The following is a 14,721-nucleotide window of genomic DNA, read 5'->3' on the forward strand; positions in this document are numbered from 1 at the left end:
AACCAAAGCTCTTCCCTGTCCTCCCTCCGCGAACTCGACCCCGATGCCCCCCTGGCGGGCCTGGCCGCCTCCGGGGTCCGGCTGTCCGATGAGGACATCGGCGCCCCCGCCAGCCTCAGCCACCGCGTCTCCTTCGCCTCGGACATGGACATGCCGTCCAGGGTGGGGCACAGGGAGCCCGGCCCGTACGCGTCCTTCACCCTCCCCTGCAGGAGGTCCAAGGCCTTCACGGAGGACGCTTCCAAGAAGGACACCCTGAAAGCCAGAATGCGTCGCATCAGTGACTGGACAGGAAGCCTCTCCAGAAAGAAGAGGAAACTCCAGGTAAGCATCAGAGCATCAGCAACGATTCCCGCCGGTTTCCAATCTGTGAAATGGCAGTGTTAGCAGAAGCTGCCCCAGGGGTGCCCGAGGCGACAGTGAGCTAAGACTGGGCACGTCTTGGTTGAGATGTGGGCTTTTAAATTATTTGTTTGTTTGTTTGTTTGTGTATTTTCTTTTGCTTCTTATGTGCATTTTCGCTCTTAACGCACAACTTCGGTCTCTCCGATTCTGTGCAGTGTCCCCTCTTGTACGAATGACACAGGTCTCACTCACCCCAAGATGTGTTCTCGGAAAGCGGAGCTTCGGGGACACTTTCCCCAGATAATGCGGTTTTCTGAGAACTGTGCTGGAGCTCCTTCTCGAAGCCCACACGAAAAAGGGCGGGAGAGAGAGTGTTACCTCGGGAGTAGCCTTCCTGAACTCGGTTTTACTTTGGGAAAATTAAAATTTCTATACTTAAGTTGGTACTTAAGTTGATGATCCATCTGTGTGTATAATCTCACCACCTCGTGGGGGTAGCCAAGTTTTGAAAACATCTTGTACTTGAGAACATAATAGCAAAAATATGATAATGCTGATAAAAGAAGAATCATGATGATAAGAATACTTTTAATGGTGCATGAAGTTTTAATGGGGGAAACAGTGGTTTTACCACCAGGAAAGAAAGTAACAATTTGCCTTTTTAGGTAACTAGTAGCAATTGCTAGGTTTTCAGTTGGTGGTGGTTTTTTGTTTGTTTTGTTTTTACTTTGAATTAATTATAGAAGAGAGAAAACTTTTTTTTTTAAATTCAATATAACACATATTGTTGAAGGGAATTTGGTAGGAAATTACTCTGTAATAGAATTGCATTTTAACTGTCCTAGATGGACATTTAATAAGATTTGATAGAGCTTTAAGGGTAGATGATAATATCACTTCTGTAGAAGATCGTTTCAGATCTACGACATTTACGGATAGTAAATTCCTTCTTATGTATAAGATGTGCCACCACCAACCTCCCATACTGTCCTTTCTTGCCCTTTTCTCTTCCTTTACGCAGAGCTAAAGAACAGGTGATCACCGTCCCGTTAGGGAAGCCCTCATATCCCTAAATAGAATAATTTGCTTCCTTCTTTGTCATCACTTCCTCTGGTCGAAGCACTGAAGAGTAGAGATTTCTTCGACTTTTTTCTCACAGCTGTTCCACGCAGGCAACTATCATATCTTTTTGAGTCAAGTGTGAAATGGCGCCAACTTATGTTCATCTGTCATCGGCTGTGACCCTGGATTGATACTGGCGTTGAGCCAGTTATTCCTCATCTCTTGTGTGCGTGAAGTGTGTATCTCATCTATGTTTGTGGCCCGGCTCACACACAGTTCTACTGAGTCTCATTCAGTTCAGTTGGAAAGCAGACCAGTCACCACTGTGCATTGACCTTGTTCTGTCCCGTGCAGGCCTCCCTGCCTGGCCCGTGCATGAGAAGTGAACCTCCTTCAATTCTGTATCATTCACAGACTTAACTCCGAATGATTTGTAAGCCTGAGGAGTTAAGAACAGACTGGTTAGAGGCAAAAGATCTGAATCTGAAAGCTAGAAAGGACTCCTCCTCATTTTAAAACTGAAGATGCTCAAGTTCAAGGAGTTTGAGGGCTCTTCCTGAAGACACATGGTTAGTTAGTGGAGAAGCCAGGCCAAAGCCGTTTCTGCTAAACGGCAAACATGTGCTTTTTCCACTTAGCCACATGACCAAGGTATTGTCGATAGCCACTAGTAATTACGTGGACTATTATAAGATAATGAACCATTGTGGACTTTTAAAAAGTGGCCTATGAAGGCAGCTTTTTAGTTTTGCTTGTGTTCCCATAACTGATAAACTATAAAAGTGAATGAAGTGAACTTTGGGGGCAAGTGGACCACTTCAGCTGGCCATACCTTTGTTTTTCTTTCACAATTTAAGGTGAAGATCAGGTTTAGACCCTAGAAGATGTAGTCAGTGCATGGGAGCCAAGTTTGTGACAACGCACTATAATAAAGCCCCCAACAAATGCAGACTCTTCCATGTGCCAGCAGGGCTAAGGGGCAGAAAGTCTTACCGTGATGGACAGACATACTTGTTTTGACTTTTAAAACAGTGATGGAAAAAGCCACCCTTACTTTATAGGGCTTTTTACCACTCTGGTGAGTTGCGGCCTGAAAGCAGATTAGTCAGTGAAAAATGCACACAATTGAAAAGGAAAATCATGCTAATCAGAGAGAGGAAGGGAGAGGGAGTGAGGGAGGGACCGTGTTGTGGAAAGAAGTATGTGTTTGAGGTCGATAAACTTTGTATTCATGTGGCCGTAGGAGACCTGTGAGCCCTTGCTCCCTCCCGTCCTGGGAAAACTTCCATGTCTGCCAGTCAGGACAGGCCGGTTATGCAGAGGAAACAAAAAGCCCTCAAACCTTTGAGGTTGAGCACAAGCCAAGTTTATTTCTCACTCCTGCTACATACCCTGGTCTACACTGTCCCTCCCTGGGACCCCAGGTCCACAGAGCCGCTGCCATCTGGAACACTGCCATCCTCTATGGCCGAGGGAGAAAGAAAATCATGTGTTAACTTTTAAAGCTTCCACTCCGAAATGACACAGCTCCCTTCTGTTTGCATTTATTGGCCAAAGTGCCAAAGCAAGTCATGTGGCCACGCCTAACTTCAAGGGAGGGAGGGAGCAGGAAGCGATGCTGCCATGTGCCTTAGGGGAGGACCAGAAATTGCTGGTGGCCAGCACCGATGCTACGGCAGAGTTTACAGCAGAGGAGACTTAGGGCCGAGACCCTGACTTTCTGGCCCCCTCTCACTGCCCTTCGAGGGCTGTGTGGACACAGGTAATTTCTGCATAGAACCCAGGGGTCCTTACTCTGTCATCAAGGAAAATGTCATGTGAAGAATGACAAGGTGTCAAATTGGTACTTTTTTCTAGAAAGTGAGGAATCGTGATCAGAGTTTTCCTTTAGCTCCCAAGGAGTTGAGTGGCATCTCTTGAGTCCCTCTCTGCTCTCGTGCCCTGGTCATCAGTTACATTATCTGTTATTTATGACGGTCTGATTGAGGGACGTAGAAGTCAGTCTGCTTAGTGTACATGACACCTTAGTTCCGTAACCCTAACACAGTGGTCAGGAAACTCAGCTGAGAGCTTATTTAGAGACATTCATTCATTCATTCATTCTTATCGGCCTGAAAATTAGTCACTGGCTATTAGGATTCTAGCCAGGAAGCTTTAGAAATTTATTAGAGACGGGGAAAGTTCATTTCTGTGCATAAGAATCAGTTATAAATGCTAAAATGTAATGTTTTCCAATTTTTCAAGGAGAAAATTTTGTCTTTCTTTGCTACGGTCGAACATAGAAAAGTTAGTTCCAAAACTTTAAGTCTCTCTCTTATGAGACACAATGTCAGTGTTTATGGGTTGTGTTTAAGTTTGATACTTTAGTGCCTTTCTTTGACAGAGTTTCTCTTTTTTCGAAACACTTCATTTTAACTCCTGCTGGGTATCAGAGGCTGTCCCAGGTTTTGGGGGCTCTGGGTCAGAGAGTCACACTCATAGCTGCAATCATGTTACTACTTGCTAAATGCAAAGTATTGCTTCACCTCCTAAGAGTTGTTGAATAACAACAAAGTGACAATTTAAAAAACTTTTAAAAATTATTTCGAAAGCTTCCTGTCTAAGTGACTCATCACAGCTGGCTTATTTGCTCTGTTCCTGCATAAGCATCAGTGTATAAATAAATATGACTACGGGACACTGTGTAAACCCAAGCAGAAAATAACATTTTCATTAGTAATAGCTGTGTTTGGGGCTTAGTTGTTTATCGCCCTTGGTTATTTTGCAAATACTCTTCAGTTGATGATTTTCCTGCAGAAGATAGATAGCAAGTAATTGCTATGTTGCTACTTTCTGGGTGGAATTTTGGAAAATAAAACCCCTCCACACATTGGAATATTCAAAATAAGGCCATTAGTCAGTGGTCCTTGATTTAGTTTTCCCTCATTTTTATTTTAATAGATAAGGGAGTAAACTGAGTCAGCATTGCCCTGTAGAATTGCTTTAGTCTAAGCTCTAAGGTTGGAAAATCAGTATCTTTTGAGTCATACGTTAAGCTCACTTTCTGCTGAAAAATTTAGTTGCTGTTATTTACCAATGAATGGCCCGTATGAAAGTTATTTTTCTTGAATGACTAGATTTCCAATCTAGGCATAAGACAAAACCTTCATGTTTTCGGCTCTGTGGCTGGCCGGTTCAGTGTTCAGTGTGTGTAGTCCTAAAAACCAGGGGTAGCAGTTATTATATAAATATTAATTTTATTTAGAGCTGCCTGTGTCTGATTTTGTGTTGGAATAAATATGAAAGTGAAGAATCACATCTTTAGTATCCCCAGTGCCTACAATACAATCGATGTTCAAATAGAAGGACGCGAATGAATGAATAATGTACACTTTTCATGAAAGAAATTCCCACATTAAGTAAAAAACACTAATTATGAAAAAAAGTGACAGCCATTGCCCTTTGTGGATAAGGAATCTCGGGTACGTGGTTTTCATGATCTGAAGTGGGAAGGCGAGAGGCTAGAGATCCCCAAGTCTAGTTGTGGGCAGGTGGTGAGAAGCTAGAGGCTGTATTTACTGTGGGGAGAGCAAGAGACGTTTGCACATAGCAACACTGGGTCCCCATGTCCCTGCCTTTTGACCCTGGAGTTAGTGATTTTCTAAATCAGCCTTCAAAGTATCCAGAAGGAAAACAGAGGGCAAGCACACGAATTCTTCCCCTGACGACACTGATTCACAGTTAGCAAAGAGACATCGGTTTAGGAACCTCCCCTAATGTGTTTTACACACACTCGTTCATTTCTTGATGTTAAGCGTAGGTTAGATGTATGAGAGTTGGCAGTATTTTTGTTTACCTCTTGAAGCATCGATTCCCCTGGCAATAAATTGGGTCAGGCAACACTATTTCTCCAATTCTTACTAGCTTGGAGATGCACTCCTGTTGAAAGAATATTGCTTTGGGGCTGCAGCACTAGCAGCCAACAGTGTTAGCCGCGTGCCGTGTTGCGGGAGGGGACGCTTTGGATATGGAACCTCTGATGGGTGGTCATCTGCGTTGCTCACAGGAGCCGAGGTCCAAGGAGGGCAGTGACTACTTCGACAGCCGCTCGGATGGACTGAACGTGGACGGGCAGGGCCCCTTCCAGGCGTCTGCCGCGCTGTGGTCAGGGGGCTCGGCTCAGCTTCTGTCCCAGAGAAGCGAATCTGCGCATGCGATTGGCAGCGATCCGCTCCGACAGGACATCTATGAGAACTTCATGCGAGAGTTGGAAATCGGCAGGACCAACACGGAGCACGCAGAAACGTCGACCGAAACGGCCGAGTCCAGTAGCGAGTCGCTCAGCTCCTTAGAGCAACTGGACCTGCTCTTTGAAAAGGAGCAAGGGGTGGTCCGGAAAGCGGGGTGGCTCTTCTTCAAACCCCTGGTCACTTTGCAGAAGGAAAGGAAGCTGGAGCTGGTGGCTCGGAGGAAGTGGAAACAGTACTGGGTGACGCTGAAAGGTAAGTGCGTTGTCCGCTGGCGGAGGACCACTGGGCGTCGTGCCCCGCCGTGCTCTTTCCCAGGGGTGCCAGTGAGTCCCGCGTTCATTTGCGTTAACGTGAAGGGAGGTGATACAGAATCTTCTGCAAACACTTTCTCAAACCTGTATAATATGGCCTCCTTAAGATTCACATTATTTAATCAAATAATGATTAGGTTTAATAGTTATTGCTTATTATTTTATAGATATATCTGTACCATTTTAAAATACTTTTCCTGCATCTTTGGCGGGACCCCAAATAAGTAAGCAATTGTAGGTATTTGAGATATAGGTCCTGAATTTCACATTCTGCACGTGTTCAGAGTCCTGAAGAGGTGTTCTTTGCTGCTCCCACCACCAAGAATTTCATCCACATTGTTTGACTTGTGTCACCCCACTGTTATGTACTAAGAGAGGCTGATTATTATCACAAACGAGTGCTTTGCTTTTAATGTAGAGGAAATAGGGGTAAGAATCTGTTTTGTTAAGACGATAAAACCTGCTTATGAGCGTTGCTGTTTAAAAATTAGATTCGCCTCGCTTGTCGCGGGTGTATAGGTTTGAAGGGATTTAAATGTCCCCAGAAAAACGAGGCTCTAAGTCAATACAGTGTTGATTTATACAAATGGAAACAGGAAGAGCAGCCTCACAGCCTCTGGCATTTCTGCACAATGTCCTGTGACTCTTTTTTCAGAGGAACCGAGTGTGATGTTCAGAGTCAAAGCTCGTTATCGGGTGACACCCTTCCTATCGCGGGAGAAAGCAGAGGTGGGAGTCGGGCCTGCAGACGCCACGTGAGAAGGCCTTGGGCCCTCCGCAGGGCTGCTTTCTAGCTTATTTCCACCCCCTATTGAGAAATTGTGAGCCCCCCATCCCAGCCTTGGGGTGCTGGTGTCATTTCGTAATGACCCATGAGCCCCCCTGGGAAAAGTGCACTCACAAAGGCATTTCCTCTTTAAGTGATGCCTTTCCTTAGCACACTGAGGGTTTATGAAACCCAGGTCCCACACAGATGGCAGTCTGTGTCTCTGCCTCTGGGCTTGGGCTGTGGCTGGGGGAGGCAGAGAGCTTTCTGAGTTTTGCCATCCTGGGAAGGCCAGTTCTCAAATGGAATGGCAGAAGGGATTTCCAAAGTTGGAATAATGGGTAGAATCTAGCAAGATAAAATTTTGAAGGGATATGTTATGCTTTAAATGTTTATAATCAGCGGAGTACAGGATAGGGAGATGTGGCTGCAAAATAGGACAGGTGAAGACAATTGGGGGGCGGGGGGTGGGGTTCGATTTGCAGGCTATCCATTGAATGAGTTTCCACTTGGACGAGGCTAAAGTAAATGTTATTTGAAAGAGCAAACGTGATGTCTGGCTGCATCATTAGCGATGTGACGTGGTCCGCAGCTCCATCTGTCACACCTTCCTCTGTCCGGCTCATAGTCAGCCTCTCTCTCCTTGGGGGCGTGATGGTGCAGGAGACTTGTTAGCAAACAAAATGATTCTCCAAAAGGTTCTACCAGAAGTATCTCTAACTGGAGAAGAGAGTGAAACTGTCCCCTCAGGGGTGCAAACATCTGGAATTGTTTGTGGGTCACAGTCTAAAACTGGTTCCTATTTGCATCATATTTAGAATAGGTGCGCTCTGCTCCATAATGTGTCGTATACCTATATATTTTTTTTAATGTAAAATTTGTTTGTTAAACTTGATGCTTTGGGAAGGTGTTCCCTGCCAATCCTAGAGTGGTGGTGGCCTGGTGTTGGGGTGTGTGTGTGTGTCTGTCTGTCTGTCCATGTGTCCATCCATGTCCTGCTTTGAGAAGCAGGGTCATAGGCGACGCCAAGGGGGTTTAGAGCCGTGCCATATGGAGGATGGCATGAGGATCTAGGAATATTTAGCCTGGAGGAAATAAGAACCAGGATGGGAATAAACAATAGTCTTACAGAAGAGACATTGAATTTATTCTGGTTCACCAGAGGTTAGGATGGGACTAATGGAGGACGAGCTGATTCTGAATTAGGATAAAAAAACAAGTGAGTAGAACATGGGCAAGTGGAGTGACAGCACCTCCTGAGGTCCCTGCTGCTGGAGGCACATGTGCAGAGCCAGACTGTTGGAGGCTTCCTGGGGGAGATCCAGGCAGGTATTGCTCAAGGCTGGGAGGATGTGTCTCAGGGTTCCTGTATTCTGTCCCGTAAGCTGCACCGAGAGCTTCTGGCTGCTGACTTCAGGGGCAGGGATGGTCCTGAGCTGTCTTGGATGGTTCCAAGATGGCAGTCTGCCTGGGCCCTGCTGTCTCGGCACTTGCTAGTTAAACCCTTCACGACCCGTGGATGAAGGGCGCTGTGTCAGTGTGAATGTTATCAAGTGCATGTTCCTCTGTTTCCTTTGCAGCCAAGGAAAGGCATGTGACAACGATGTTTTCCCCAGCGTGACCTTTTCCATGCGACTTTCTGCACCTCTTTCCTCTGGGAATTCAATATGTCGAGTTCAGCTTTCTTGGCTCAGCATCCAAGTCACAATGTTTGGGTTTAACAATTTGGCTTAACCTTAGTTGAAAACATATATATGCGTCTATATACACACAGGTACATTGAAGCAGAATTTTAAAATTATCCTTGAAGTAACACTGTAAATAAATTGGGAAGTGTTCTGGAGAGAGCAGCTGTTAGCAAACCATCTGGGGGCCCACCTACATCAAATGTATAGGTATGCTAAGGGCGCCAGTGTTTTTTAAGGCTTGCAAGATGTAATAAATTTTTAACAAGATTAATTCTGCTTTCCATCTGTCCTTTCCAGTGAGTGGATTGTCATGTGGTTCACGAGGGACTTCATGGGCAGAACAGTGGGCAAGGTCATTAAAGATATCCCTCAAAATGCACAGCAGGTGGCCGAGATCAGCAGAGGGGCTCATCAAGGAATTTTCAGATGCTGGTGATGGGCCTTGAGATAGGCCTGAAATGGGGAATGGAGGGATGAGTGTGGGTTCAGAAGTGTCGATGAAAGGTAGATTTGAGGGGAGACTGAGGCCAGTTGCTCTCCTTCTGCTGGTGATAGTTCTAATAAATAACGCATCTCCTATTCTCGTACGTCTACTGCTGGTCCAGTCTATTTTCTCTCTCTGCTACCATGACAAGAACTTCCATGGTGAACCCTCCAGACCATCACTGGCTCCTGGCAGGGTCTGGATGGGACTGACAGTCACAACCCTGGGCGGGGGCATGCAGGAGACTTCATTGACATGGCTGCAGCCCCTTTCCATTAGCCTCAGCTCCCAGCATTAGAGATACAAATTGTTTAGCTCGATGTAACAGATTTATGGTTAATTTCCTTTTTTTTAAATTCCATAAGTCTATGGCCATGCCACCCTGAACAGGCCCAATCCCATCTGATCTCGGAAGCTAAGCAGGGTCGGGCCTGGTTAGTACTTGGATGGGAGACCACCTAGGAAGACTAGGTGCTGTAGGCGTAAAAAATAAAAAAAAAATAAGGTATTATTAGCTGACAAGGTCCTTGCAATCTGTGAGATCCACCAAGGGTCGCCCCACCTAAAATAAATAAATAAACAAACAAACAAATTCTATAGCAACAAAAGTCTGCATATTTTAGATCCTGGCCTAGATCTAAATGTCCTGTTTTGGTTGCATACTGCTGCGTTAGAGCTGCCTTCTGTCGTAGATGGGGTGTGACATTTGGCCACATCTTGGCATCTGCCCAAGGTTGTGTTCATTCCTCTAGATGTAATGATTTGAACCATGCCGCTGGGGCCACAATGTTAGGGAAACTGGAAAGTCAACATTACCCTTTGGAAAGAATTTGGACTTGGGTGCAGCTGGTTTGCTCTGTCACCTTTGCCCCGGTCCTTGGGTTCCCAGGCCGTGGCATGTCACACATGCAGCAGTGGTGTCATACGGGTCTTTCCTGCTGGAAAACCTGGAGTATTGTTTCTAGGGCATCTGTGGCTGGAGGAAGAATCAGGCTCCGCCCTACAGAAGCAGCTCTGGCCATAAACCACCTGCTCCTTTCCCCCGTTCTAGGAACCTCTCTCAGCCTTAGTTTGGGTGGGTTTTGTTTGCGGGAAGAGAGAGTGCTCAGTGCTTCCTGAAATCGTAAAGCACCGCGGAGGGAGAAAGTACTGTCTGCGAGGGGCAGGCATCTTTCTGTCCTGTCTTCTATGCTGCGCTGGGTTCCATGATGTAAACATAAGATTCGTTGTTAAAGGAAGAAATGAAACTGCCAGGAGTGAAATAGCTTTAAAATTATAATCATTATAGGACATTCCTATCTAATTATCAAAGCAGACCTTTAATATCTTCTACCTCTAATACTTTGTTAGCTTATTAGGGGAAAGCTATATGCTTGTAAGCATATGGCAGCATTTTTAGAGTAATATTTTAAAATTCAGGGATATTCAGTTTCATTTTTCTCTCAATCTAAATTAGTACGATGCTCGTAATATTTCCTATTATGGTGAGATAAAATGATCAAGTTATTTTCTGTGGCGTTTGGAGACTAAGCTGTACTTTCTCACGAATGGTTTCCCAGACCTACTTAGTTTCACGTCATCACATGTTGTAGGTGTAGAAGCTCCCTCAGTTAGTAAATATGGGATTCTCGTCTACCTCTCGCATTTCGCTCTCTGAACTAGTGTGGTGTCCTGGTTAAGAATGAGGGCTCTGGGGCCAGAGGGCCTGCGGCCAGCTGTGGGACCTGCGCAAATGGTGGGGCCTCAGGTTTTACATCTGTGAAATGGGTTGATAAGCACACCTGCCTTCTGGGGCTGAGTGAGCCCGTCCATGCGAGAGACTGAGAGGGGATCCCGGCGGGAAGCAGCAATAAATAACAATCAATACTTGGCATTATTACCGATAGCGCATTTACAAAAACATCTCATTCTCACCAGAGTTAATGCCAATACGCCGAGCACATGTTGTATCAAATAGTTGTCTCGTTCAATTCTATTTTTTTTTATTTTTTTTTATTTTTTAGATGTATCCCTTCCCTTCTCATTTCTCTCCTAGACCCTCAGGACGTGTGACAGGGCCCTGGTTTTGCTTCTCTCTCCACAGGATGCACCCTGCTGTTTTATGAGACCTACGGGAAGCATTCCCTGGATCAGAGCGGGGCGCCTCGCTGCGCCCTGTTTGCGGAAGACAGCATCGTGCAGGCCGTCCCGGAGCACCCCAAGAAGGAGCACGTGTTCTGCCTCAGCAACTCCTTCGGTGATGTCTACCTTTTCCAGGTACGCCGCCCTTTCTCCGCGTAGGGTGGAGGCGATGGCCTACCTGCTGTTGGGATGGGAAGGAGCAGAACCCAGAGACCTAGCTTAGCGAGGAAACCGTACAAGCTTAGTTAGGCGTTCGACGGGGGTTTAACCAAGAGGATCGTTCTCTCGCCGCCAGGTACCGTGGGGCGCTCTTCTTAACGAAGAGAGAAATGTCACCATCCCTGTCCTGGGGTAGCTCGTGACCTGGTGAACGCAAGGTCCGAAATCCCCGGAGTGGAGGCTTTTTAAACGAAGCGGGGAGTGTGCGGCCTGGAAAGGCCTGGGTTCTTCCCAGAAACGGGGGCTTAAGCAAGAGGATCGTCCTCTCGCCGCCAGGTACCGTGGGGCGCTCTTCTTAACGAAGAGAGAAATGTCACCATCCCTGTCCTGGGGTAGCTCGTGACCTGGTGAACGCAAGGTCCGAAATCCCCGGAGTGGAGGCTTTTTAAACGAAGCGGGGAGTGTGCGGCCTGGAAAGGCCTGGGTTCTTCCCAGAAACCCCAGCGGAAGCGGAAGGGGAAGCGGAAGGGGAAGCGGAAGGGGAAGCAGCGGCTTTTCAGGAAGTCCTCAGGGACGAATGCCGGAAGGTCTCACTTCCCAGCAGAAGCCGGCTTAGAATCTAAAAATCCTGCTGCTGGGAGTTTTAGCAACTTCCTAGCAAACGAGAAGTCACAGAGCATGGTGACGCCGAGCCGGCGGTGTCGGGGCACGGTTAGGTGTGACTCTGGTGTACCTATGTCATCTTGGAACACTGACTGAACTTCTCTGAGCTTTGGACCCCTCAACCAGTAGGATGATCATAGCTTCTGGGGTTGCTTTAATACCATTTGCATGGTTTAAGTGCTAAAGACTATTATTATAATTAACTCTTTTTACTGTTATTATTATTAATTAACTCAAGAAGGATGGGGTGATAGAGAGCCAGGAAGTGAAGTGTGCTCCTGAAATGCCTCCCCACCCCAACCCGGTGCTGCATGTAGACACAGTATGGGCTGTAGGTTATATCTGAGTGGGGGTTCATGGAAAACTTTGCAGGTCCTGGGTTAAGGTCTCTGATGAAGTTGGTCCTGGATGCCCCCAGGAGCCCTGCAGAACAGCACAGTATTCCCTCACTGACTTTGGGAATCCAGAATTCTCTGAGGTGTCCTCCCCTACAACAGGATTTCCCAGCACCAGAGCCAGGTGAATGCATTAGGCCTCCACACTTACCGATGTCCCAAACCGATGACTTAGGAGAGTCAGGGCCAGAGACGTCATTTTCCTTAAGAGAAAAGTAGCCTAAAGGTATGATGCTTTCAGGCAAAGCAATGAATCGATGCTGATCTGAATTGTAGGGAAGGTAAATACATTAAGTAAATCTGCTTAATCTGGACTTCTTAGGGGCAAGTGTGAAATGAATATTTTGCTTTATGATTCAGGCAAAAATATTCTTAGTTTTAAGAAATTGTCCCAACAGGTCCAATTGTATGATTCCAGAGATCATGCGGGAGTGACCCTGCGGCTTGAACGTGTGTGGTCATTTCTGGCCATTAAGGGAACTGAAACTGCTTTTCAGCCTGCTGAGAACCATGATTTGCTCATTCTGCTCTATTCAAACTTTCTTTGTTGTTTTTAAAGTGAAATATTTTCCTTATATGAAAGGATTATGGTCATTGTGTCTGAAGGTACTGGAGAGCAGAGAAAGAAAAACCGCTATCCGTATTTGCACTATTCAAAGGCAACTATTTTATTGTGCACTTTCCGCAAAATTCTTTCACTGACGTTTTCCATAATAGAGTCCATGCTGGGGGTGAAATTTCATATCAAGTTATCAGAATTACACATTTTAGTCCTCATGTTTTCTCGTTCTATTAAAATTATAAAGATTAGCTGCCTTTGAGAGAGCAGCATAATGTAACCCTGAGTGGATGTACCCCATTTTTCTTATGACTCCCCGCTGTTGGCTTACCGCTTGATTGTAGTTTGTCTCTCTGGCGTATTTGGGGCTACTCGGTCATTTCGACTCCGCTCTCAACGGTCTCACAGACCCTCCGCAATCAAGGAAGTCTGCGAACTCGAGTTGAGTGATTGTGTGTGTGTTCGGAATTAAACAGTTTTTATGAAGTGAGGGCACTTCCTGGGTTTTACACATTAAAGCCCAGCCGGCCTCTTCCCTCTTCGGAGAGCACTTTGTGGTAAAACAATTCTAAATAGGTTTTTTTTTTTTTTAACCCGCCTGTGTTTAGGCCACTAGCCAGACAGATCTGGAAAACTGGGTCACTGCCATCCATTCGGCGTGCGCATCCCTTTTTGCGAAGAAGCACGGCAAAGAGGATACAGTTCGGCTGCTGAAGAACCAGACCAAAAACCTCGTCCAGAAGATAGATATCGACAGCAAGATGAAGAAGATGGCAGAGCTGCAGCTGTCCGTGGTGCGTGACCCGAAGAACAGGAAAGCCATAGAAAACCAGGTACCGCGCATTCACACGAGTGTTTTCCCCCGTCGCTCCCATCGCTCACGGCACACACGATAGTGGCCGTGTTTCTTCCATCCCTGGGGGAGGTAGTTTCTGTGGCTTCTCATTTCAGGTACGTAATGGTACTTTTGTGACGTGGGTGACATGGTCTGCTTTACAGTCTTTGGTTTCGGTGCATAGATAACGGAATGTTTTGTGACCAGATTTTTTTTTTTTTGTCTAATATTAAGTCATTCCTTCTTGCCTCGCTGGTCGTCTCATGTATCGTCACTAACAGAACAAAAATCGATGTCATAAAACCACTAGAAGATTAGACAGTTACGATTCTAAGACAAAGGATGGCTTTGGAAAGAGCCGGTTGGTATAATAGCCATTCCCATGTCTGCGGATTCCGAAAAACCACTGTTTTTTTCTGTATTACGGATAAGGTGCTAAAGAAAATACTTTCTCTTGTCTAATTCCATATTCACATAATAATTAAACAGGTAGTTTTTGCGCTGTTTGCATTTTAGAGGAGGAGGAGCAGCTTTTTAATATTTATTTTTCTTGGCTCAGATGTCCTAAGCACTTAGACAAGTGTCAGTGAAAGTTCTAGCATCCTTGTCTTCATAAACGCCCAATAAAAGTAATACCTTTGGAAGGCTAACCAGGTGGTGGCTCGGGGGGTAGATTCAAGTGGGGACAGTACCTGAGACGTAGAATGGCTGATCGGGATGTGCAGTCATGAGGATCTGGTCCAGAGTAACATCACAGAAGTTTAAAAGTTTATGTGGAAAATGCATTTCAGAGAATATAATTTCTGTAATTCTATAGAATCTTAAAGGTATTATCTTACATTCCTGAATCAAACCGTTTCTCCAAAAAAAATATGCCACTTATTTAAAGAGTACCTGCTAGCAAACTACAAACTACAAAATAGTTCTAATGAGAAACCGAACAGGAAGTGGAAACTGACAAGGAGAATGAGGGAAGTGGCAGGATGTCTGGGGTCTGAATAGAACACAGCTGCTAAATGCGCTGCCACCAGCGCTCAGCCTCTGTCGTCTCGCCTGCTTTCGACCTCCTGCCTCTATCGGGGGAGGAGTTCGCGTCCCGATCTC

General features: G+C 45.8%; 1 protein-coding gene and 1 non-coding gene across 2 annotated transcripts in view; both read left to right on the forward strand.

Annotated features, from left to right (window-relative positions):
- The window catches only part of TIAM2 (T cell lymphoma invasion and metastasis 2), a 125,737-nt gene that overhangs the window by 27,579 nt on the left and 83,437 nt on the right, over positions 1–14,721 (forward strand). Inside the window, exons 4-7 of the mRNA XM_025049051.1 lie at positions 6–324; positions 5,453–5,888; positions 10,969–11,141; positions 13,391–13,615. Coding sequence (XP_024904819.1) covers positions 6–324; positions 5,453–5,888; positions 10,969–11,141; positions 13,391–13,615 — 1,153 coding nt within the window. The remainder of the gene's footprint in view (positions 1–5; positions 325–5,452; positions 5,889–10,968; positions 11,142–13,390; positions 13,616–14,721) is intronic.
- On the forward strand, positions 9,250–9,368 carry LOC112482369. The gene has a single exon (XR_003047291.1). It is a non-coding gene; the product is annotated as a 5S ribosomal RNA (ribosomal RNA).

This window comes from Pteropus alecto, unplaced genomic scaffold (genome assembly GCF_000325575.1).
Source record: "Pteropus alecto unplaced genomic scaffold, ASM32557v1 scaffold195, whole genome shotgun sequence".
NCBI classification, from domain to species: domain Eukaryota; kingdom Metazoa; phylum Chordata; class Mammalia; order Chiroptera; family Pteropodidae; genus Pteropus; species Pteropus alecto.